Below are 25,974 nucleotides of genomic sequence, written 5' to 3'. Positions count from 1 at the left end.
CGGCACAGCCAGAAGAGGACTGGCCACCCCACATAGCCTGGTTCCTCTCTAGGTTTCTTCCTAGGTTTTGGCCTTTCTAGGGAGTGTTTCCTAGCCACCGTGCTTCTACACCTGCATTGCTTGCTGTTTGGGGTTTTAGGCTGGGTTTCTGTACAGCACTTTGAGATATCAGCTGATGTACGAAGGGCTATATAAATAAATGTGATTTGATTTGATAAACTCAGATGGATGGAGGTAAGTGAGCAGATTCTTTTTGTTGTTGCATTAAATGCCCACATTGATTTCCACATAGAGAGCAGAGTTCATTTGAATTGCCATGCTAAATCTGATCATTTACACTTTGCAACACTTTGAATGTACATACTAAATCTGGTGTTTTTATATACTCTCTGGATAAATCTAATACTATTTTACTGTGCACTTCATTCTCTAATCATAAACCATGGGGTTCAACTCTACCATTATTACCAACTTTCCTGAAGCCATTTGTGTTCTTGAATGCCTCATTGGTCGAAAAGAAAGTACCAGAATGCAAAGTTTTGTAGTCCTACCAAAGCTCAAAAGTACACAAACAACTTGGCTTCACTTTGGAACACATGGCTACGGTGCAGCACGGAAATGAAAACAACGTTTTGGTATCCAAGTATTTATCTTAAAAAAATAAAAATAAATGACTTCCATTAAACTTGTTGGAAACTGATATGTCGCCAATATTCAGATTTGTTTGACCAAAAAAGGTAGGCTAATTGCGTTGCATGTTTTAACATTCTGCCTTGTTTAAGCTAGCTAGTTAGCCGACTAAACTCCACAATGTCGATGGCTAACAGTAACATTAGTGTGGACGTCACTAAATGTTTTTTTGTTTTTTTAACTACTGATTTGAGCACCCAAAGATCAGCCCGCAATTACGAATAACAATATCGTGTTTAATTGTCGGCTATTCTTTGTGTGCTCAAATCAGTAGTTAAAAAAAATGTGTGTGTGTATACAAACGTAAAATCGTGGAGTTGAGGTTAATAGCCTAGTTAACGCTAGTAGCAATAGCGATTTCCTGCATAATGTTTCATTCGATTTGCTTTATTACCACGTTATCACTGCACGTAGCCTGTTGTTGTTGCTATACAGGCGGTAAAGCTTTTCAGTCGTTTAGAAATGGGGAAATGCCTACACTCACCTACCACACAGTTCACCATTACATTACACAGAAGTCATTGGACGAAGGCGTTTTGTTAAGAGCCCTGACGCTCGGTCTGAACATTAAAACGCATCGCGGTTTTGGAAACATACGGCCCTTATCTTTCATGGCAGGGAGAAATCTTGTTTTTTTAAACTAAAGGTTAAATTGATAACACACCATTTTTATAGGATTCCGACACGGGTTATATTTCCATGTTATATAGCACTTGTTTACAGAAAACGGACTGAAGATAGTGGACTACCTGGGCTAATTGTAACTACCTGCGTCTCCGAACACCTGTGTTTTATCAGAATATGTTCTTCACAAATGTGTTACTGACGGTGTTAAAACAGTGTACAAGTAGTGTGTATTTTGCGTTTGTGAAATGATTTTGATAGGATATGAAAGTAGAGGGATTATGTTTCTAGAGCCGTACCGCAATTGACAATCAATTCACATTTAGATGAAGTATTTGGCTGTTTTGGCATTGAGTACATTTGCCTTTATAACAAAACATGTAATGGTCTTACACTATAAGGAGTAATGTTATGCTCCTTTAGTCTATCATTGGGCTTACCACCCAGCTAGCCACATTTGCAGTGGCTGCTGGGATTCCATTTTTTTAACCTTATGTCAGTAGCTATACAACAAGTTATTGCTCACTTATACCCTTGAATCATATCTCAGTGGAAAGCTTAGATACACATTTCCAGAATGTTCAGGTCAACAGAAATGTAACCATTGATCTCTAGAGAACATGTCAGAATCACCTGTATAAAAATGGCTTTAAACACAGAAAACCCTGAATCATTTTAAACTTATGTTTGACAAGTGGTTCTAACTTCTGAAATTATATAATATAACGAACTTTGAAAGCATCAGCTACAATAATTGTTTAAAAATCGCCCATATTGTGACATTTAAAATGGTGGATGCTTAGCCATAGAATTCCATGTAATGGGGCAGCTATATTTTTGAATTTCAACTGAATTGCGCACACGGCTAGAACAGGGGTTTAAAAAGGATTTGTACATATCGGGCCATCACAGAATTCACCCATTAACTTCCCCTTAATCCCACAGAATCCTTTTCCCAATATGGCTGCCAAACAACTCAATTGGGGTCTTATTGGATAATTTCACATGGCAATACCTGTATGAAATATAAGTGTAGTATGCACAGAAATATCTTAATGTTCATATAGTGATGTAGAATACACAACCACATGAGCCAGGCGTGCCAGATTATGTGAAGTTGTCAAATTATTCACAGAATTGGATTTTTCTTTATGAGGACTATAAACCATGCCCTGTACATTCCATTGCAATGTACAGTAATAAAATCCAATGTTGGGCCTGTTGAGGCCAATTACATTACTTTTAGTATTGTAGTAACAGACCAATCTGCTATGGCCCCATAGTACGGAGCCACTCCTTAGTTGCCCTGGCTGTGTGTTTCGGGTCGTTGTCATGCTGGAAGACCCAGCCACGACCCATCTTCAATGCTCTTACTGAGGGAAGGAGGTTGTTGGCCAAGATCTTGCGATACATGGCCCCATCCATCCTCCCCTCAAAACGGTACAGTCGTCCTGTCCCCTTTACAGGAAAGCATCCCCATGATGTTTCCACCTCCATGCTTCACGGTTGGGATGGTGTTCTTGGGGTTGTACTCATCCTTCTTCCTCCAAACACGGCAAGTGGAGTTTAGACTAAAAAGCTCTATTTTTGTCTCACCAGACCACATGACCTTCTCCCATTCCTCCTCTGGATCATCCAGATGGTCATTGGCAAACTTCAGACGGGCCTGGACATGCGCTGGCTTGAGCAGGGGGACCTGGCGTGCGTTGCAGGATTTTAATCCATGACGGCATAGTGTGTTACTAATGGTTTTCTTTGAGACTGTGGTCCCAGCTCTCTTCAGGTCATTGACCAGGTCCTGCAGTGTAGTTCTGGGCTGATCCCTCACCTTCCTCATGATCATTGATGCCCCACGAGGTGAGATCTTGCATGGAGCCCCAGACCGAGGGTGATTGACCGTCATCTTGAACTTCTTCCATTTTCTAATAATTGCACCAACAGTTGTTGCCTTCTCACCAAGCTGCTTGCCTATTGTCCTGTAGCCCATCCCAGCCTTGTGCAGGTCTACAATTTTATCCCTGATGTCCTTACACAGCTCACTGGTCTTGGGCATTGCAGAGAGGTTGGAGTCTGTTTGATTGAGTGTGTGGACAGGTGTATTTTATACAGGTAACGAGTTCAAACAGGTGCAGTTAATACAGGTAATAAGTGGAGAACAGGAGGGCTTCTTAAAGAAAAACTAACAGGTCTGTGAGAGACAGAATCCTTACTGGTTGGTAGGTGATCAAATACTTATGTCATGCAATAAAATGCAAATTAATTACTTAAAAATGATACAATGTGATTTTCTGGATTTTTGTTTTAGATTCCGTCTCTCACAGTTGAAGTGTACCTATGATAAAAAATTACAGACCTCTACATGCTTTGTAAGTAGGAATACACTGCTGATTTTGCAGGTTTCAAATACTTGTTCTCCCCACTGTATGGGGCTCCCGAGTGGTGCAGCGGTCCAAGGCACTGCATCTCAGTGGCATCACTACAGACCCTGGTTCGATTCCAGGCTGTATCACAACCGGCCTTGATTGGGAGTCCCATAGGGCGTCGCACAATTTGCACAGCATGGTTAGGGTTTGGCCGGGGTAGGCCGTCATTGTAAATTAGAATTTTTTCTTAACTGACTTGCCTAGTTCAATTTTTTTTAAATATGGCACACCTGGCTCATGTGGTTGTGTATTGTGGTCGCTATGAACATTTTAAGATATTTCTGTGCTAACTACAATTATATTTCATACAGGTATCGCCATGTGAAAGCCAACAAGACCCCATTGAGTTATTTGGCAGCCATATTTCATAAAATGACATTGTTTGTCATATGGGGAAAATATAAGTGGATGGGGGGATGAAAGAAAGAAAGAATGATAGCACACGCATTTTCCAACTAAGGGACATAAAACCTTGAAAAAAAATCCCTACGAGACAACATCGGTCCAAGTGAGTCTGACGGCCCAAATTTGGGGGTCTGGCTCATGGACTATCATTGGTAGCTACGCGTCAAGGGGGAATATACCATTTAGCAAACGCTTTTATCCAGAACCATTTAGTCACGTGTGCATAGATTTTACGTATGGGTGGTCCTGCGATTTGAACCAACTATCCTGTTGCAATAGCAGCTGAGCTACAGAGAAGGTGACAGATATACAGTCTGTCTCTGCAGCCAACCATTAGTGCTATAAAAAGAGAGATCAGGGAAATGTTTTGTAGGCTATAGCTAAGTTTTCCCTTATCAGGATGATGAACATGTCTAATAGACTGTCCTCTGTACCTCCCAAATAGGTGCCTTGGTTGAAGATGGATGCAGTTCCCTGCAGTTGGAACACTACAAGAGTTCAGGAGTCGTTTGCTCGGACTAAGCCTGCCTCAGACACTCTAACAAAGCTGGCAAAACTTGTTGCACAAAAGCAAGATAGTCAAAGCCAAAACCAACTACTGCCTGATGTGTGCCCGTGTGTGTGCGCACAGTGCAGCCAGGGATTCTCTGACATGGCTGAGTTATTGCACCACCAGCAGGGAGAACATGCCTTACGTAAGTGTCATTGCTGCCTTTCCTGTGGCAAAGAGTTTTCTCTCCTATCCTCTTTGCAGTTGCACAAGTGCATTCATGATGCTGCTCCTTGTCAGGTCTGTTGTGGTAAAACCCAGCTAGCTGCTCCATGCAGTGCATGCAAGGCTTCAACCTCAGACTCTCAGAGTGTCCGGGATAAGTCCCTTCATCACCAGTCCCACCATCATGATAGCAGATCATATGCCTGTGCTCCGTGTGGTAAAAGCTATAGCCAAAAGCAATCTCTGCTTCGCCATCAGCAGGCTGGCTGTAGTAAATCTGCCACGCGAACTGCAAAAGTTGTCGGCCCTCCCGCGGACTCTCCCTCGCCTGATGCCACTAGTGACCCAGATCCTGACAGGCCAATTCAATGCCCACTTTGCGCCAAGAGGTTTCGCTCAGGGGCTGGCCTTGCATGCCATCAGCGATCCACCCATCGGAAGGAGTGGATCATCTCCAAGTATCCTCTACTAAAAGGAGGATGCACAAATGGGGTTCATAGATTATCGAAGCAGATGGCTGGGCCACCCCAACCAAAAAGAAGAGGCAGAAAGAGCCAGCTCCTCTCCTGTCGTTCCTGTGACAGGGTCTTCCTAAGCACTGCCAAGCTGTACTTGCACAGACAAGAATCCCACAGCAGAGAGAAGGATATCAGAAGAGATCCAAGGCCACTGATTAGCAAGCGGAGGAAAAGAGAGACTTACCCATGTGACGTTTGTGGTAAAGTGTTCTTGCACCATTTGTCACTTAAAGCACACGTCAAGAATCATAGTCGAGAACCACCAAGCCATGTTCAGCAGGTTGGGAAAGCAGCCAAGGAGACCAAGTTCGGTGAGAAGACGCCAAAAAAGCCTAAAGGCAACATATCACGGAAGATGAGAGGAACTTTGGTCAAGGCTAGCAGAGGGAGACCAAAGAAAATTCCCATGAAAGAGGAAGAGGGAGAGTTTCCTTGCCCGTCTTGTGCTGAGGTGTTTTCTTTGCAGTCTGCTCTGAAGGAGCATGAGGAGCTGCATCAGCCTACAGGGAGTATGAGACACTGCAGCGTGTGCAGTCAGGGCATGGGTATCTCTAAGAAGCCTGGGGCCAAGCTTCGGAGGGCCTACCATTGTGTTCCCTGCTTGAAGGCTTTTGTAACACTGGACACTTTCTTAGAACATTGCCAAGATCACCTCGTTGACAGTGGCGATGAGGAAGGGAGCAATTTACGACCCTGACAGCAAAATGTGAGATGATGTACGCTTCCTTTTTTGTTTTTTTAACAAGCTGTACTGAGTTCCCCAAGAGAATATCATGTGTTCATGTACATTTAAAAATATGTTTAGACCACTCACCAGAATAGCTGTTTGAATGTAATTCATGCGATTCAATGCGATTCAAGTTGCAACAAAACATTTTTTTTGTGTGTGTGTGCTGTCTGATACCATTCATTTTGTGACTGACTAACAGTGGTACGCTGTGAAAGCAGTACAAAAACAGTCTTACTAGGCCTCTTGATCCTAAATCCTCTTCATTTAGACCTTTTATATTCCTTTACAAATGTTGGATCGGATCCAACCATCCATTTGTCATTATGGTTTAAATTAAATGAATTTAGGCAATAACTCATTTAATATTGTTGCTGCAGCAGTTTTTTAAAAATCTCAATATCAAATCATTTCTGGTTAACAATACCTTACTGTGTTATTTGTTTTCAATTCAAATGGTCAAAATGGAACAAAAATAGCTTCTTAGCAAAGAGCAATTTCTCAAGCAAGAATTTAGCTTGGACTGTCTGGAAGTGGTCTGAGTGGGGAGGGGAAAACTGAACGCTGTTATTGGGATTGAGGTTTGGAACTCTTTCTTATTTGCTATTAATTAATTTACCCTACACAAATTTACTCCATGACACCAAAACTGACATTTCAGGCTGTCTTTCCAAACAGCTCTTACACTAAAAGGGCATTATCATAATTTTCATAATTTCACAGTATTATTCCAACCTCACAGTGTGGAAAGATACACGGAGTATAACAAACACTATGAACTCCTTCCTGATATTGAGATGCCCCCCCCCTCTCCTTTTGCCCTCAGAACAGCCTCAATTCGTCAGGCCAAGGACTCTAAACAAAAAACATTGAACTTTTAGATTTTTTTTATTTGGTACAGGAAAACTTTTTTTACATTTTATTTTTTAACTCTTGATGACATTTTGACTTGTGTGACACTGATTTAGCATTAATTTACTAATTATTTATCTCTGTCCGTCTGTCTGTGTGTGATGCATACTCATGGAGCCAGTTAAGACAATGTGACGTAATATAACATGGATATTATGCAAAACAAGCAGTGATTGCAACCTTGCTGCTACTGTTGGTTTAGAAATGAGGTTACCAGGTTATCCATTTATTTTCTGCAGTTTAGTAAACCAAAAACAGAAGAAAATAAGGCTTAAAGGGAGACCTTGAGCTTCAACACTCTCTTAGTTGTTGTGGGAATAGACCCACTATGCTGTTTTACTTTCTGCGTCTAATTTAGCATATTTTTTAAAGAAAGTCATGTTTTATTTAGGGGGAAAAAAGGTTTTTAAGTTTCTACTTCTGGAAAGTGCCTTTTGTGTCCCGAGTTAGCAACCTTGTCTTAGAACATACCTCATTAAAAGTATTCTCCCAGGATGTTTTGCGTTGACTCCATTCATCTTGTTACAGAAAACAACAACATTGTTATATTATTAAATTGACACAATACTGTCTATATATACACGATATCCTTTACAACATAAGAAAGGATCTTGGGCTTGAAGAGTTGTTCACATGTCTCACTGCCCTGCATTGTAAAATGGGATTTGTTGATTTACGTGGCACGTTTTTACACTGATTGCAGATCGTGAAACTACCCTCAATCAATAAATAATTCAGATTTATAGAGAGTGAGAAATGTTATGTGGCAAAGTAAAATAGGCACACATTTCAAACAACTTTTCTGTCAAGGTAGTTCTGCAATTTATATAAAGAGAGAACTCCTCAATGATCTACTCCCATACAGTAGAGCAGGACGTGCTTGCTTATGTTAGAGGAAGTTTGCATGAGGTTATTTGAAGTACAGAGTTAGGTAGGAGGATTTAGAAATGTGGAACTAATGTTGTAACCCGCAATTGACCACACACTCCAGCACAGTAGGTGACGGCATGCACCTTTAACGTTAGTTTGCGGAACGCCATTATTTCGTAGAAGAAGAATTACGTTTCCGGTTCCGGTCGTTGCGCATGCTTTCTCCTTTTTTTCACAAAAGGAAGTCTCACGAGCTGAAGGCCCTCAACAAAAAGAAGAAACATGAGTAAAGCACACCCACCAGAGTTGAAAAAGTGAGTTATTAAAACAAACAAAAAATACATATTCATAGTTGGTTTTCGACCCAGTCTAATTTCTAATATTTCGCTGTTTATTTTAGATAATGTGGCTAGCAAGCTAACATAGGTAGTAGCTACGCGCTAGCACAAAGCTACCGGTAGTCGGCAACTAGTTAACACTGTTGTGGCTAGTAAAATGGCTAGCTAACGTTCGTTATTGAATGAAACGGTTAGATAACTAAACCATGCATTCATTGACATTTAATTGATGTACGAATATCAATAAGTGTCAGTATTATGAACGGCTCGACGACAACGAGTTGCCTCTGCGCTCTTGTCGCATTAAAATGTTAATAATGGAGATCCCCTAAGTTATACTGATTTAGTTTCGCACTGTTGTGGGAGCAAGAACGCTAACTTTCGGTATCAACAGCCAATATAGTTGGGTCTTGAAGCCATTGTGAGCTTCGATTGGTCAATCACGACCCGATGTCGCGGAGTATTTGAATAATGTTTAGTTTAGTTTCCATTTTTTTCTCAAAGGTTCCCCAGCCCACTTCGCTTTCTTTATTGAAAATTAATGGCATTTCCGTTTTAATCGTTCCCAACGTGCTATATGGATATCTTGTGTAAAAATGTTTTATTTTAAAAACGTTTGACGCTTTAGCGAAAAACGAGTTATTGTCCAGCTTCTAGTGAAAATCAGAGCCATGGACCAGAGCCAAACCGTCTCTGGTGTAGCCATACAATCGGTGGCGTTGTGATCTCTATTAGCAACTAATAATATTTTTCCCCCATTTCAGATTCATGGACAAGAAGCTTTCATGTGAGTACCGATTCTGAGTGTTTATGGTTCTGCTGAGTTGAACGGACAAACCTCATCTCTTTGCTTGCAGAGTTGAGACTAATGTTGACAAACCCAATTAGAGCTGGGTCAAAAAACCTTAAAATCATATCTAGATTATGGGCAGCTCACAAGACAAACTGTGGACACCTGCTTGTCGAACATCTGATTCCAACATCACAGGCATTAATAAAGAGTTGGTCCCCCCCCTTTAGTTGCTACAACAGCCTCCAATCATCTACTAAATGTTGGAACATTGCTGCAGGGACTTTCTTCCATTCAGACACGAGCATTAGTGAGGTCGGTTCCTGATGTTGGGCAATAATAGGTGTTCCAAATCATCCCAAAGTTGTTAGATGGGGCTGAGATCAGTGCACTGTTCAGGTCAGTAAAGTTCGTCCACACTCATCTTGACAAACTATTCCTGTATGGACCTCTCATTGTGCACGGGGGCATTGTCATGCAGAAACAGGAAAGGGCCTTCCCCAAACAGTGGACACAAAGTTGGAAGCACAGAATCGCCTAAAATGTATGCTGTAGCGTTACGATTTCACTTCCTTGGAGCTATTTTTTTAATTGAACCTTTATTTAAATAGGCAAGTCAGTTAAGAACAAAATCTTATTTTCAATGGCGGCCTAGGAACAGTGGGTTAACTGCCTCATCCAGGGGCAGAACGACCGATTTTTACCTTGTCAGCTCGGGGATTCGATCTTGCAACCTTTCGGTTACTGGCCCGACGCTCTAGGCTACCACTAGGCTACCTGTCGCCTTACTAAGGGGCCTAGCCTGAACCATGAAAAACATCCCAGACCACTATACCGCCTCTACCAAACTTTACAGTTGGCACTATGCATTGGGGCAGGTAGCGTTCTCCTGGCATCCGCCAAACCCAGATTATTCTGTCATCACTCCAGGGAACGTGTTTCCACTGCTCCAGAGTCCAATAGTGTGATCTTTACACCATTCCAGCCGACGCTTGGCATTGTGCATGGTGATCACAGGGTTGTGTGCGGCTGCTCTGCCATGGAAACCCATTTCATTCAGCTCCCGTCCAACAGTTTGTGCCAACTTTGCTTCTAGAGGCGATTTGGAACTTTGTAGTGAGTGTTGCAACTGAGGACATATGATTTTTACGCGCTTCAGCTGTCCGTTCTGTGTGGCCTACCGCTTCACGGCTGAGCCGTTGTTGCTCCCGAGTGGCGCGGCGGTTTAAGGCACTGCATCTCAGTGCTAGAGGCGTCACTACTGACCCTGGTTCAATTCCAGGCTGTATCACAACTGGCCGTGATTGGGAGTTCCATAGGGCGGCGCACAACTGGCCCCGCGTCGTCCAGGTTAGGGTAGGCTGTCATGGTAAATAAAAATGTGCTCTTAACTGACTTGCCTTGTTAAATAAACGTTTCCACTTCACAATAACAGCACTTACAGTTGACCGGGGCAGCTCTAGCAGGGCAGAAATCTCACTAACTTACTCTTTGGTAAGGTGGCATCCTATGACGGTGCCACATTGAAAGTCACTGAGCTCTTCAGTAAGGCCATTCTCCTGTCAATGTTTGTCTATAGAGATTGCATGGCTGTGTGCTCGATTTTTATACACCTGTCAGCAACGGGCTTTGCTGAAATAGCCAAATTTGCTGATTTTGAAGGGGTGTCCACATACTTTTGTATATGTATTGTATCTACATAATAAAAAATGGTGCAACAAAGCTTATATAGAGAATAAAGTTCAAACAATCAGGAATATCTAATGAATTCAGGGCTTGTAGAATTATACCTAGCTTAAATATAAGCCTTCTACAACCATAAGATAAGACCCACTAGTTTACAGGGGCTGCATTAGCTTTCAGAAATCTGCATTTTCAAAATGCAGGCCTTTAAATATATATATATGTTTTAATGAAATTCGCCTGCATTTGACATAAAGTCAATAGTGTTATTTAAACATTTAAAAAAAAGTTGCCAACAATTGAGTGTTAAGGGGCGAGCAATATTATAGTTTTTCTAAACAACACTAGTGCAACACATTGAGAAGAGTATTTTCATCAGATGACAACAGAAGTGCATCTCTGTTTTGCCTAGCAGCTATACAGGAGGAAATTGGCTTACAATCAATGTCTCCTGCCAATTCAATGTTCCCTCTAAGCTGCGCGCCTCCCCCGCCAATTCAATTTTCCCTCTAACCTCCGCTGGGCTGCCTGGCATTAGAAATAGCATCCTGCGCAGAGAAGCACAAGATTGAACTCCTCAACTTTCTATAGTTTTCTCCGTTAAAACACTATCAGCGTTTCCCTTTACTGTGGGTTATTGTGATCAATTCAGTGCAATATTAGCCACTTTTAAATGCAGCCTAACAAAAAAAACTATGCATGAGATTTTGTTGTAGGCACAATGGATTGGAGTATGCAACTAGACCATTGCCAAATATGGATCTGTGCCATTCATTTTGAACTGGACTGTGTTTACACCATGAGCGGTTGTGAGTAGATGCGCTTATTTTGAGATCAAAGTGAGAGCTGTATGTAGCCACGTGTGCACATTTGTTCATATCCTTTGCTAGTGGTGAGTTATTAGCCCAGTTATAGATAATATCTAGTCAGCAATGGAGGAGTGATTGCATTTTACAAAAGCACTAAACATGTACATTTCTTGAAGTCTTCAAAAAGCGAGTCCCTTAAAGAGCATTTATTTCAGTCTTAAAGGGGAAGTGTTGTATTTTGAGACAGGCATGAATAAGCTAAGTAGCCAATACGCAGAGGGAGCCATTTGATCATCTGTAATAATGTTATGGGAATAATGCATTTTATAAAGTGGTTTCTTGCATCAAACAATACATTTTCAGTCACCTTGTCTGAAGGACAAGTGGATAAACAGGCTAATGTCAAGCCCTGCGTGTCTTTTTTCTTCAAAAGTCTCATGGCATGTAGGCCTACATTGAACACCACACATTGGCTGCTACTGTAGGCTGAATGATAGAACAGCTATTTCCATGATAAAATGTTATGGGATGCATTTTCTCCATTGTTTTATTATGGTAGGCCACTCTGTTAGGTCTACATTATGATCCAATAGCCACTGTCGCTGTTAATTGTAACTTAAAGGGGGTACAGCTTCAGTGTTCCAAGTAAACGCGCACAACATTTTCACATTCAAGTTTGCGCTCTGCAGACCTGACATTTGCTCAGTGCTGAAAAAAATGAGGGAACATTGCTTACAATGAAAAGCCAAGTTTTTTATTTTTTATTTAAATGTATACTTTTTTTTTATTTTTTTGCCAAAAATGATCAGGCCATCGTATTTCTAATGTTTATCACAGAATGTAGCTAGCTACATTTCCTAATGTTTTGCTCAAAGTTAATTTTGCATTTTGAACTTGCTATCGGAGGAATGTACTGTAGAAAATTGCCTACACATCAGTCAGAGAACTGTCTGGTGATCCAATGAGGAGAGCAAAGATAAGTAGCACCAAATGTGTTCGTTTACGTTCATGATTTAGCGCGAACTGTGACTGAAGCCAAGCAAAATGTACAATAAGAAGCCGTTTAGATCTGCATTTTCTGTTTAAAAAAAAAAAAAAAAAAAATGTCGTCAACACCGAACCCTGCTTTTTAACCTGCTTTTTACCATCACTGATCTGGCTTTCAAGTCAGTCTATGAAATTGTATTTTTTTTTTTTGTTACGCATTTTATCAGAACTATAACAATGACTAACTTCAGGTAGCAGGTGTTCTAGAACATTAACACTTTTCATAAACAATATCTCTAGCACAAGCCCACATGCTAGTGAGTAGCCAGCTAATCTTTTTATATTTTAAAGTCTAGCCAGCTTGGATCTATTTGATTTGCTAACAAGGTAGAACAGTTATGAACACACCCTCCTGTCTGTCTCCAACTGAACAACACGGCCTGTTCATTTTGTTTAGATGTTGAATTCAAGTGCTCCAACCTGGATGAGATGATGCTAGCTGCAATACCGTGTGCAACAAACTGGACGTTAACACAATCATGTTAATTCATACACGTTTTTAGTGTCTGCGCTGTATTTTTTTTTTTTTAAATGTCTAAGACATGAGGGTATCATTTAGAAGGGCTATCAACTGATTTCATTTGGACCAAACCTCAATTGACAATAGCGAGTTCAAACTGCTTGTCAGAGAGGAAGAAGTCATCTCTTTATCTTTTGTAGTTAGGGGCGTGGTGTCTGAGTGGAACGGTGCACAGAAGGAGCAAAGGAGACGAGACCTGAAAGAAACAAACGCTCATAAAAACATTTTTAACTTGATTCTTGCGATACAGGCATTTGAAAAACGTTCATTTGATGGTGCATTCGGAAAAGTATTCAGACCTTGATCTTTTCCACATTTTGTTACGTTATAGCCTTACCACAACAAAAAACACACAATACCCCATAATGACAAAGCGGAAAACAAGTTTAGAAATTCTTGCAAATTGATATATATAAAAACATGCCTTATTTACACAAGTATTCAGACCCTTTGCTATGAGACTCGAAATTGAGCTCAGGTGCATCCTGTTTCTATTGATCATCCTTGATGTTACTTGATTGGAGTCCACCTGAGGTAAATTAAATTGATTGGACCTGATTTGGAAAGGCACACACCTGTCTAAGGTCCCTCAGTTGACAGTGCACGACAGAGCAAAAACCAAGCCATGGGGTCAAATGACTTCTTTCGTAGAGCTCAGAGACAGGATTGTGTCGAGGCACAGATCTGGTGAAGGGTACTAAAACATTTCTGCAGCATCAAAGGTCTCCAAGAATACAGTGACCTCCATTCTTAAATGGAAGAAGTTTGGAACCATCAAGACTCTTCCTAGAACTGACCGCGCGGCCAAACTGAGCAATCGTGGGAGGCCTTGGTCAGGGAGGTGACAAAGAACCCAATGGTCACTCTGACAGAGGTCCAGAGTTCCTCTGTGGAGATGGGAGAAACTTTCAGAAGGACAACCATCTCTGCAGCATTCCACCGATCAGGTATTCATGGTAGAGTGGCTTTGGGACAAGTCTCTGAATGTCCTTGAGTTGCCCAGCCAGAGCCCAGACTTGAACCTGAGCCAACCTCTCCGGAGAGACCTGAAAATAGCTGACTGAGCTTGAGAGGATCTGTAGAGAAGACTGGGAGAAACTCTCCAAATACAGTTGTTCAGGCTATAATTGCTGCCCAAGGTGCTTCAACAAAGTATTGAGTAAAGTGTCTGAATACTTGTGTGAATGTGATATTTCAGTTTTTGGCACATTTCTAAAAACCTGTTTTTGCTTTTTCATTATGGCCTATTGTGTGTAGATTCATGGGGGGGGGTCATTGAATCAATTTTAGAATACGGCTATAACATAACAAAATGTGAAAAAAGTAAAGGGGCTTGAATACTTTCCAAATGCGATGTATATCACCCAGCCCTAAACCCAATTGACATTTTCTTGGCCATAACTTGTTGGACTGAAATGAAAAGTGGGTCCGGTCCAACTTGTCTTATTGCAGGGATCATCAACTAGATTCAGATTAGGTTGTATTTATTTTCTCTTTTTTTCTTTTTCTTGAGCGGATGTTCGAGGTGGGCTGGAATGCAATAAGGCATGTGGTATATGGCTGTTCTTAAGACACAATGCAACTCGGAGTGCCTGGATACAGCCCTTAGCCGTGGTATATTGGCCATATACCACAAACCCCTGAGATTCCTTATTGCTATTATAAACTCGTAACCAACTGTTAGGTTCTATTTTTCAGAGTACAAACTCCCAAGCTTTAAACCCAAGTTTATTCTGCCCTGAGGGTCAACACAGCTGCATTAGACAAAGACATGGTTTCATCCATGGTAGTATACATACCCCACTCTGGGTGGAGTCTCCTCATTATCGCCAAACATTGCATCAGTATTGCCTGTCAGGGAGTTGAGTGATCTGGTCCTTAGACGGTTCCTCCACTTATCTGTACTGCCACGTGTTTACCCTGCACTCAGCCCCTCCCAACCTTCATTATGGTACCCCTCATGTCTCTTTTAGAACTTATGATTCATAATTATTAAAGCTCAAAAACCAAACCTATCACAATATAATTAGAGCAGTTAAAATAAATGTTTTGTCATACCCGTTGTATACAGTCTGTCAGCCAATCAGCATTGACCTCAACAGCCCAGTTTATAATTACAAATAATTTGTAGACTGCAAGAAGCCCAACACACATATGTTTGACCCCCAAAAAAATCATTTCAAACCTTGCTTACATTGGTATACAATCACGTGTCTCTATGCTTGAACAGATTTCTTATTAAAATCACTGGAGCTCATTTCCTGGTGTTTTTACAGTCTTGTGTATATGAAACCGCCCGCGGGCAGCCAGTTTGGGGAACCCTGCCGTACTGCCTCAACTGTTCTTACAGTTCTACATGTTTCTCCCTCCAGTGAAGCTGAACGGTGGCAGGCAGGTCCAAGGAGTCCTGCGAGGATTTGACCCCTTCATGAACTTGGTGATGGATGATTGCTTGGAAATGGCCCCTGGGGGAATACAGAACACCATAGGCATGGTGGTCAGTACCAAACAGCAGTACCCAACAGCGTTGTTAACTACGCTATCTCTGGGGACAGACACATTGTGCTTTTATTCTCAATGTTATCACATACCTTGTTTTTTTCTTCAAGTAAATATATATATATATTTTTTCTTCACGGGTCTGTAGGTAATCAGAGGAAACAGTATCATCATGTTGGAGGCCCTTGAGAGAGTATGAGGAGTTGGGATGGCAGAATCGTCTTCAGGAAAGTGGAATAATGGACCTTTTCTATCTGGATACGTTTACAGATGTTTAATTTGGAAATGTTTTGAATTGTGAAATCTTGTGAATAAACTTGGATATTTGTTTTCTTTATTTTTGTGTAATTCTCTTTTTAGCCCTACATGTTTAAAGCACTTGATTGATTATTCTTGACAATGTGTGCATACATAGGCGTTTATCAGAAGATACGTTTAAAAAGGCATTGCGCGAACTCTAGTTGACAACTTTCTTCAAACTGCACGCAGGGACATACAAATGGTACCCACAAATAAGAGCTAATTTACTCGAACCGAGGCCGACATTCTACATTGGGTTAGGGCTAGGTAGGGAAAGTATTTTATTTTAGGGTATGGACAGAGCTCTGCTACCACTAAATTAATTACTAACATTTTGATACTGAGCCATTCGCTGCTCTACAGTCATATCTGACTAAGATCATAAATGTCAGAAGGGCTTCAACCTCGTCAAATATAAAACGAGAGATTATTACACAGAAAATAACGTTCCTTGCGTTTTGTCGAAGTTTAGTGACGAAAAGTAGCTAAATGCTCTCATGTCTCGTCATTGAGCAGAGCCGAGCCAGCATTGCTATATGGATACTCAGCCGCCATGAGCAGGGAGCCAGTGACCGGTGCAGCTGATGGATTTACTAACGGAGTCAATTTATTTCTGGTTTCGTGCGGGTCTCATAGTTTAAACACCCAGCTAGATAATGTGCACTAGATTGAATTGATGCGGAATGGTTTATCAATAGACAACACAAGGCGTCGCCCACTCACCACACAAGCGTTCTATAATACAGAAAGGACTTTTATTTTGACAGGTTGATAACGTTGCTGTTGCTGCACGGTCGGTGGATTGAGGGTATGTGGAAAGTAGGAATGTCGGAGGAGGTTGGAAAAGCGTTACAAGCGGTGGTAGACAGGGTAAATCAAGCCGCGGCACGTCGACCCAAGGTAAATCCAGTTCAATATTATCTTGGGAAGAACCGGTGTATATACTTTAGCTTGTCATGTCGTGAGAAATGTTCTTATCATTTAAGTGTCGAGGGTCGGTGGACCAGTTATGCAAGGAAAAACACCAACCTTTGAATTGAGAAAGCACACCATAACATTCACATTACATTTTGATACGTGCTGATTATTTTACTGCAAACTCTTTAAAGGCGCGCGCTGCATGCAACCCGTTTGCGCGTGGAGGGTTCTAGAGGATCTGCTGCTTTTATCATTTTGATGTTAACGTCAACAATGTTTTGTAAACGTTGCAAAACATTTCTTCATTCAACTTCCGTTCACTCCTGATCATAAGGAATGACCGTTTTGATTGGTTCAGTTGAGACCATCCCACCACCATTCGAAAACAGTAGGTATACTAGAAGTTGATAGACTCCTTCCAAAATTCAAATTGACGTATCAGACCACACATACACAGAAATTAGATGGAGCAACTGTCAATTCCAGCCAGGGTTAATTAAATTCATCAGGCAAATTCACTGCTGCACAATTTATTTTATTCATTTTTTCACCTTTTATTTAACCAGGTAGACTTTGAGAACACGTTCTCATTTACAACTGTGACCTGGCCAAGATAAAGCAGTGCAGCACAAACAACACAGAGTTACACATGGAATAGTCAAACATACAGTATATATACAGTGTGTGCAAATGAGGTAGGATACTGGAGGTGAGGCAATAAATAGGCCATAGTGGCGAAATAATTACAATATAGCAATTAAACACTGGAGTGATCGATGTGCAGAAGGTGATTGTTAAAGTAGAGATACTGGGGTGCAAAGGAGCAGAAATAAATATGTATCAGTACGGAGATGAGGTAGTTGGATGGGCTTTTTACACACAGGCTATGTACAGGTGCAGTGATCTGTGAGTTGCTCTGACAGCTGGTGCTTAAAGCTAGTGAGGGAGAGATCCAGCTTCAGTGTTTTTTACAGTTCGCTCCAGTCATTGGCAGCAGAGAACTGGAAGGAAAGACGACCGAAGGAGGAATTGGCTTTGGGGGTGACAAGTGAAATATACCTGCTGGAGCTCGTGCTGCTATGGTGAACAGTGAGCTGAGATAAGGCGGGGCTTTACTTAGCAAAGACTTATAGATGACCTGGAGCCAGTGGGTTTGGCGACGAATATGAAGCGAGGGCCAGCCAATGAGAGCATATAGGTTGCAGTGGTGGGTAGTGTATGGGGCTTTGGTGACAAAACGGATGGCACTGTGATAGACTGCATCCAATTTACTGAGTAGGGTGTTGGAGGCTATTTTGTCAATTACATCGCCGAAGTCAAAGATCGGTAGGTTAGTCAGTATTACGAGGGTATGTTTGACAGCATGAGTGAAGGATGCTTTGTTGTGAATTAGGAAGCTGATTCTAGATTTAATTTTGGATTGGAGATGCTTAATGTGAGTCTGGAAGGAGAGTTTACAGTTTAACCAGACACCTAGGTATTTGTAGTTGTCCACATATTCTAAGTCAGAACTGTCCAGAGTAGTGATGCTGGTCGGGCGGGCAGGTGTGGGCAGTGATTGGTTAAAGAGCATGCATTTAGTTTTACTTGTATTTAAGAGCAGTTGGAGGCCACAGAAGGAGAGTTGTATGGCATTGAAGCTCGCCTGGAGGTTAGTTAACACAGAGTCCAAAGAAAGGCCAGAAGTATACAGAATGGTGTCCTCTGCGTAGAGGTGGATCAGAGAATCACCAGCAGCAAGAGCGACATCATTAATATATACAGAGAAAAGAGTCAGCCCGAGGATTGAACCCTGTGGCACCCCCATAGAGACTGCCAGAGGTCTGGATAACAGGCCTTCCGATTCACTGAACTCTGTCTGAGAAGTAGTTGGTGAACCAGGTGAGGCAGTCATTTGAGAAACCAAGGCGGTTGAGTCTGCCAATGTCAATCACCGCATTCTCAGAGTCGAAAGCCTTGGCCAGGTCGATGACTACAGCTGCACAGTATTGTCTCTTATCGATGGCGGTTATGATATCGTTTAGGACCTTGAGCGTGGCTGAGGTGCACCCATGACCAGCTCAGAAACCAGATTTCATAGCGGAGAAGGTACGGTGGGATTCAAAATGGTCGGTGATCTGTTTGTTAACTTGGCTTTCGAAGACCTTACAACGGCAGGGTAGTATAGATATAGGACTGTAGCAGTTTGGGTCTAGAGTATCTCCCCCTTTTGGAAGAGGGGGGTGACCGTGGCAGCTTTCCAATGTTTGGGGATCTCAGATGATACGAGAGGTTGAACAGGCTAGTAACAGGGGTTGCAACAATTTTGGTTGCAACAATTTTGGCATGCTTGTTTAAGATGGTGAGGAAAGTACTTTTAAAGAATAACCAGGCATCCTCTACTGACGGAATTAGGTCAATGTCCTTCCAGGACACCCGGGCCAGGTCGATTAGAAATGCCTGCTCGCTGAAGTGTTTATAAAAATATATATACCTGGGACACGACGAGGACAAAAAGACGTCTGACTGCTACGCCATCTTGGACAAACAATGAAACATAATACAGTGTAGACAGACAAAGACGACCCTTTCAGATTCCTGTCATCTTGATTGTAAGGAAATGCCAGCATGCTAAAATAAGTGCATTTGGACAGCATATCTTGGTTGTGTTCAGGAAGGCATAATGTTTTACACGTTACCAGTACAGCTAACACAATATAGTTTTCTACATGACCGAGGCATTCCTGTTCTGTATTGTCCCCCAATATGTCTTCCTGAATGAGCCTCAGATGTCGGCTGGGTTCATATAACACATAATTTATTTACAATATATTTTTTTGCTTTTCCTTTTCCTCTGCTCTCCCACCCAAGACGTTGCCCGCGGTGCCGCCCCGCCTAGTAGCTGTAAGTAAGACGAAACCACCTGACATGGTGATCGAGGCGTACCGGAAAGGACATCGCAACTTTGGTGAAAACTATGTGAGTGTTATACTGAGTATTGTACACTGGTCCTCTAGCTTAGTTAGTAGAGCATGGTCCTTTGTAGTTCAGTTAGTAGAGCATGGTCCTCTGTAGTTCAGTTAGTAGAGCATGGTCCTCTGTAGTTCAGTTAGTAGAGCATGGTCCTCTGTAGTTCAGTTAGTAGAGCATGGTCCTCTGTAGTTCAGTTAGTAGAACACGGTCCTCTGTAGTTCAGTTAGTAGAACATGGTCCTCTGTAGTTCAGTTAGTAGAACATGGTCCTCTGTAGTTCAGTTAGTATAGCATGGTCCTCTGTAGTTCAAATAAAATGTATTCATTTATATAGCCCTTCGTACATCAGCTGATATCTCAAAGTGCTGTACAGAAACCCAGCCTAAAACCCCAAACAGCAAGCAATGCAGGTGTAGAAGCACGGTGGCTAGGAAAAACTCCCTAGAAAGGCCAAAACCTAGGAAGAAACCTAGAGAGGGACCAGGCTATGTGGGGTGGCCAGTCCTCTTCTGGCTGTGCCGGGTGGAGATTATAACAGAACATGGCCAAAATGTTAAAATGTTCATAAATGACCAGCATGGTCAAATAATAATAATCACAGGCAGGACAGTTGAAACTGGAGCAGCAGCACGGCCAGGTGGACTGGGGACAGCAAGGAGTCATCATGCCCGGTAGTCCTGAGGCATGGTCCTAGGGCTCAGGTCCTCCGAGAGAGAGAAAGAAAGAGAGAATTAGAGAGAGCATACTTAAATTCACACAGGATACCGGATAGGACAGGAGAAGTACTCCAGATATAACAAACTGACCCTAGCCCCCCAACACATAAACTCCTGCAGCATAAATACTGGATGCTGAGACAGGAGGGGTCAGGAGACACTGTGGCCCCAACCGATGACACCCCCCCCCCCCCCCCCCCCAGACAGTGCCAAACAGGAAGGATATAGTTCAGCTAGTAGAACATGGACCTCTGTAGCTCAGTTAAGAGAACATGGTCCTCTGTAGCTCAGTTAGTGGAACATGGTCCTCTGTAGCTCAGTTAGTGGAACATGGTCCTCTGTAGCTCAGTTAGTGGAACATGGTCCTCTCTAGCTCAGTTAGTAGAACATGGTCCTCTGTAGTTAGTAGAACATTGTCCTCTGTAGTTAGTAGAACATGGTCCTCTGTAGCTCAGTTAGTAGAACATGGTCCTCTGTAGTTAGTAGAACATGGTCCTCTGTAGTTCAGTTAGTAGAACATGGTCCTCTGTAGTTCAGTTAGTAGAACATGGTCCTCTGTAGTTCAGTTTGTAGAACATGGTCCTCTGTAGTTCAGTTAGTAGAACACGGTCCTCTGTAGTTCAGTTAGTAGAACACGGTCCTCTGTAGTTCAGTTAGTAGAACACGGTCCTCTGTAGCTCAGTTAGTAGAACACGGTCCTCTGTAGCTCAGTTAGTAGAACACGGTCCTCTGTAGCTCAGTTAGTAGAACACGGTCCTCTGTAACTCAGTTAGTAGAACACGGTCCTCTGTAGTTCAGTTAGTAGAGCACGGTCCTCTGTAGTTCAGTTAGTAGAGCACGGTCCTCTGTAGTTCAGTTAGTAGAACATGGTCCTCTGTAGTTCAGTTACAGATCCATACAGCTATGGATGCTTTCATCCGTCGACACCACACTTCTGCAACACTTTCCCGAGTTACGCTTACACACAGGTGGTCGGTGGATGCTTCATAGCTAATTAGCACAGGTGGTTGCCTCTTGTCTTCCCTCCGTTTTCCATAAACAAACACTGTCACATGGATATATGGCTGTGTGGAAACATTAACCCTATCAAGGTGTGTATCAATGTAACCTTTTCTTGTTTTTTAGAAAATAATTTATTGTTGATGTGAACGATAAAATCCTTATGCTTCCAAAACCGTACCGCAAGCGATCCGTGTTCATTTTCAGATTGAGTGTCGGGGGCTCCGAAACAAAAAATCCCCCCTACAGAAGACTTCTTTGTCCAATGAGAGTTGTGTGATGTAATGGAACTTAGAGTTGGGATCAAAGTCCTCTGTAGCTCAGTCGGTTGAGAATGTTGCTTTGTAATGCCAGGATGGTGGTTTTGATTCCCGGGACCACCCGTACGTATAATCAATGCACGCATGATTGTGAATCGCTTTGGATAATACAAATCTGATAAAAAAAAAACGTTATATACAGTGGGGAGAACAAGCATTTGATACACTGTCGATTTTGCAGGTTTTCCTACTTACAAAACATGTAGAGGTCTGTAATTTTTTATCGTAGGTACACTTCAACTGTGAGAGACGGAATCTAGGTTCCGTCTCTCACAGTTGAAGTGATAAATATAGCTTGCCTATGATAAAAATTACAGACCTCTACATGCTTTGTAAGTAGGAAACACTGCCCAATTTTGCAGGTTATCAAATACTTGTTCTCCCCGCTGTGCATGATGGGAACATGATGTACAGTTCCACATAAAACCTTTATTAGTAGTGTGAAGACATTTGCGGCTTGACTTTATTTTTGTTCCTTTCACCTCTCACTTTTAGGTGAATGAACTTGTGGATAAAGCTTCAAATCCTCAGGTGTGTTGAAAGGTTTAAGTCATATTATTCTTTACCATATGTAATATGTCTATCCAGCAACCGATAAAAAAATATATATTTCTGTCCTAACCTAGATTTTAGAATCTTGCCCAGATATCGAGTGGCATTTTATTGGCCATTTACAGAAGAATAATGTCAACAAACTTTTGGGTAAGTAATATGTCACATCTTGTGCAACATTCTATGCCTCCATATCTCTAAAGCTTTTAACTTCAACTTGCATGTCTTCCTATACCCAGTGGTCCTTGTCAAAAAGAACGTTTTTTTGAACACCATTCTGTAGAAGCCTTTAGTAACACTGGCATATCTTCACTCTGCCCACACACTTCCCACAGGTGTACCAAACCTGTTCATGGTGGAGACAGTGGACTCTGTCAAATTGGCCGACAAGGTAAACAGCTCCTGGCTGCGGTTGAGAACAGCTAGTACGCAGACGTTAAAGATCATGGTTCAGATCAACACCAGTGGGGAGGAAAGTAAGTGTTCACACCAGGGGTTGGAACCCCAACATATTTTTCCCCAAATCGTTTTGTTCTGAACAGAACCATATTTTTTTTTTTGTTGTTACGTTACACTGTTCTGACCAGAAAAATAAAGTTCTGAACCGGTTCGAACCGCTAAAAAAGTACCACTTTATATCTTTCTGTTCCTTTTTAAACCTCTGAAATATACATTTATTTTTACATTAAGCTCGTTATTAAATTACCAATCAGTGCGGATAGAGCAGCTTTCTGTGGAGTGGATAAGCGATTTAATCTGCATAGGAAATCCGTTATGAACAAATTTTGCAGTGAAATCATGGTTTAATCCTATTGAAAGACAAACACACACTGTGCTGCCAGGCACTGTGTAGGGGGGCACGAGATGCATCAGGAATGTTGAGGATGGAGGAAGCTTGCCTTGAAGTGCTGGGCATCTTGTTATGACATGCATTATTGGAATTAGGCCCGCAGAATTATAGCTACGGAGCAGCGGCTTCTATGAAGGAACTTTGAATGTCTTTGAACTACCGAGTTCATTTAACGTTGGACCAGAGCTAGCTAGCTAGCTAACAAGCTTGTGTGTGCAGAGCGGCACCAGAATTTAAAATAAAACATCTACCTTTTTTGTAGTTAATAAATCCAATGTGGAACATGGTAACTATAGTATCAAATAGCATTGAAAAAGTCAATTCATTCTTCTCTAATTAAACATCTCTCCCTAATTTCTGAATGACACTTTGTCAGTAGGCTACAGTAACCTATGCTTACATGGGGAGGGGCAGGTAGCATATAACCGACCGACTGGAAAAGATTTCCAACTGGCAGGCAGATGCTGGAATAAGTCTCTGTGTGACAGAGTGAGGGATTTGCATAGGCGCTTTGTTGCGTTTTTTTGTGTGGGACTGGAATAAAATGCTCGGAACGTGAAATAACGTTACTAACCGGTTCCCATGCTTTTAAAATTACGGTTCTGTTCCGGAACAGCATAGATCACTTTCGTTTTCGGATCGGGTTCTGTTCCTCAAATAACTTTGTTATTTTCTGGTTTTTGGTTCTGTTTCATGAACCGGTTTCAACCCTTGGTTCACACACACGCAGGTTGGTATTTATTGAGGTGACTCATGTACTGGAGGAAGCACTGCAGAGGTCACTAGCTGGCACATCCGCAATGTCATAAAATCTGCTTTTAAATTGAATCCTAACCCTGACCATAAAATAAGACCAAAAAGCTCATTTTTGTTTTTAATATTTTATCCAACATATATATCTAGACAATTTTGACTTTGCAGCTGGCCCATCTAGTAGAAATCACTCAGTTCTGTCTCGAGGGCAACAATCATGAAGTCAACCTGATTCACAGACAGATTCAACTACTGTTCCACACGGTGTACAAAACATTAAGAACACCATCCGAATATTGAGTCCCCCGCCCCCATTATGCCCTCAGAAGAGCCTCAATCCGTCGGGGCATGGACTCTACAAGGTGTCGAACGCGTTCCACAGGGATGCTGGCCCATGTTGACTCCAATGCTTCCCACAGTTGTTAAATTGTCTGAATGTCCTTTGGGTGGTGGACCATTCTTGATACACATGGGAAATTGTTGTGTGAAAAACCCAGCAGCGTTGCAGTTCTTGACACAAACTGGTGCGTCTGCACCTACTACCATAACCAAAGGCAGTTACACTTTTATTCTTGCCCATTCACCCTCTGAATGGAACACATACACAATCCATGTCTCAAGGCTTAAATATCCTTCTTTATCCTGTCTCCTCCCCTTCATCTACACTGATTTGAAGTGGATTTAACAATTGACATCAATAAGGGATCATAGCTTTCACCTGGATTGGCCTTGGTCAGTCAAAGTCATGGAAATAGCAGGTGTTCTTAATGTTTTGTACACTGTGTACATTACCTCTAGGTAAACATGGACTGCCTCCTGGTGAGACCGTGACCACAGTGAAACACATTTTATCCAAATGCTCTGCCCTACACTTCTCCGGACTCATGACCATTGGTCGCTATGGTTACGACCTAGCTGATGGCCCTAACCCGGATTTTCAGGTATTTGACTGTTATGATTACCCTAATGTTTTATGTTAAGGCTTTTGGTAAACATCTATAGGTGTGTGTGTGTGTGTGTTAAGTCTGCTGCGCATCACCAACCAGGCTTTGCTGAGTCGGCGACAGGAAGTGTGTGCCAGTCTACAGCTGCCGCTTGAAGATGTGGAGCTTAGTATGGGCATGTCCACTGACTTCGAACACGCGGTAAATTCCACTGTTCCAGCCTTCTTAATGGCTAATACAATATGTTCTTAACATACTGAATGATCAAATATTGATTAGGCTACCCATTTGCAACTCGAATGCTCATGCTGTTTGTATAAGTTATAACCTTCTGAGGTATATCTCCTCTTCCATTTCCTCCTTTTAGATTGAGGTGGGTTCAACCAACGTGCGAGTGGGTAGTACTATTTTTGGTAACAGGGATTATCCCAACACTCCCACTCCCAGTCCAGAGAGAAAGTCAAAGGTTCCTACAGAAGAGGCAGCTAAGAAGATGGAGCGTCTCACTGTGACAGAACAGTGATGTTTCTCCTTCCTACACTCACAACAGGCTGAAAAGGATTTAGTATTTTATGAGATTTTCTGGGGGAAAAAAACAACAGCAGGTTTCCACAGTATGTCTATATGATGTCTTTGGTTGATGTAGTAGTTTTCTACAGAGCCCATTCATTTATTTGAGCATTTTGGGATGACGTTCGATCTTTTAAGTTGACATTAGACATAGATTCTCATTAATCAATTGATGGTATAGGATATAAGAAGTTCCCTACCTCACATCTTGATCTTGTGCCAACCCTAGATTCAATAGATACCGTTTTACACGATAACGGAAATCGAGATAATTTGGAGAGTCAAGCAGAGGTCGACTCTCTCGACTCCCCCTTATCATGACCTATGGTATGAGTCAATTCAAATGTTTTGTATGGTGTCAGATATTTGACGTTTTTATAATTGATAAACCAAATTAGGAAACGGCAGGTAAAAAATGATTCATACCATATGTTTACATTGCCACATTATCTCATTTTGTGTGATGTCAGTGATTCTTCTGGTCTGAATTATTTGTTGGTGCAGTAAAAAGATTTAAGAATGAACCTATGC

The 25,974-nt window shown here is 41.9% G+C and overlaps 3 protein-coding genes across 5 annotated transcripts; all 3 read left to right on the top strand.

Moving 5' to 3' along the window:
• Nucleotides 1-555: 555 nt before the first annotated feature.
• On the top strand, nt 556-7,509 carry LOC115101936 (zinc finger protein 569-like). Of its 2 annotated transcripts, none has more exons than XM_029621393.2 (2): nt 556-737; nt 4,588-7,509. In XM_029621393.2, exon 2 carries the CDS (start codon nt 4,603-4,605, stop codon nt 6,070-6,072), a length of 1,470 nt encoding a protein of 489 aa, XP_029477253.1. In that variant the 5' UTR covers nt 556-737; nt 4,588-4,602; the 3' UTR covers nt 6,073-7,509. The 2 variants fall into 2 exon arrangements, with proteins under 2 accessions (XP_029477253.1, XP_029477254.1); XM_029621394.2 differs by lacking the exon at nt 556-737 and adding an exon at nt 964-1,450.
• A 581-nt stretch (nt 7,510-8,090) lies between these two features.
• Nucleotides 8,091-15,907, top strand: LOC115101941 (small nuclear ribonucleoprotein G-like). Its single transcript, XM_029621399.2, has 4 exons — nt 8,091-8,198; nt 8,987-9,009; nt 15,444-15,568; nt 15,719-15,907. Exons 1-4 carry the CDS (start codon nt 8,167-8,169, stop codon nt 15,767-15,769), a joined length of 231 nt encoding a protein of 76 aa, XP_029477259.1. The 5' UTR covers nt 8,091-8,166; the 3' UTR covers nt 15,770-15,907.
• A 91-nt stretch (nt 15,908-15,998) lies between these two features.
• On the top strand, nt 15,999-25,971 carry LOC115101939 (pyridoxal phosphate homeostasis protein-like). Of its 2 annotated transcripts, XM_029621396.2 has the most exons (8): nt 15,999-16,770; nt 19,639-19,746; nt 22,270-22,305; nt 22,401-22,476; nt 22,662-22,802; nt 24,728-24,870; nt 24,976-25,074; nt 25,241-25,971. In XM_029621396.2, exons 1-8 carry the CDS (start codon nt 16,681-16,683, stop codon nt 25,394-25,396), a joined length of 849 nt encoding a protein of 282 aa, XP_029477256.1. In that variant the 5' UTR covers nt 15,999-16,680; the 3' UTR covers nt 25,397-25,971. The 2 variants fall into 2 exon arrangements, with proteins under 2 accessions (XP_029477256.1, XP_064861264.1); XM_065005192.1 differs by lacking the exon at nt 19,639-19,746.
• The last annotated feature ends 3 nt before the right edge of the window (nt 25,972-25,974 follow it).

The sequence above is a fragment of the Oncorhynchus nerka genome, linkage group LG20 (assembly GCF_034236695.1).
Source record: "Oncorhynchus nerka isolate Pitt River linkage group LG20, Oner_Uvic_2.0, whole genome shotgun sequence".
NCBI lineage: Eukaryota > Metazoa > Chordata > Actinopteri > Salmoniformes > Salmonidae > Oncorhynchus > Oncorhynchus nerka.
The sequence above is the reverse complement of the archived record's forward strand: the minus strand, read 5'-3'. Positions and strand labels throughout refer to the sequence as shown.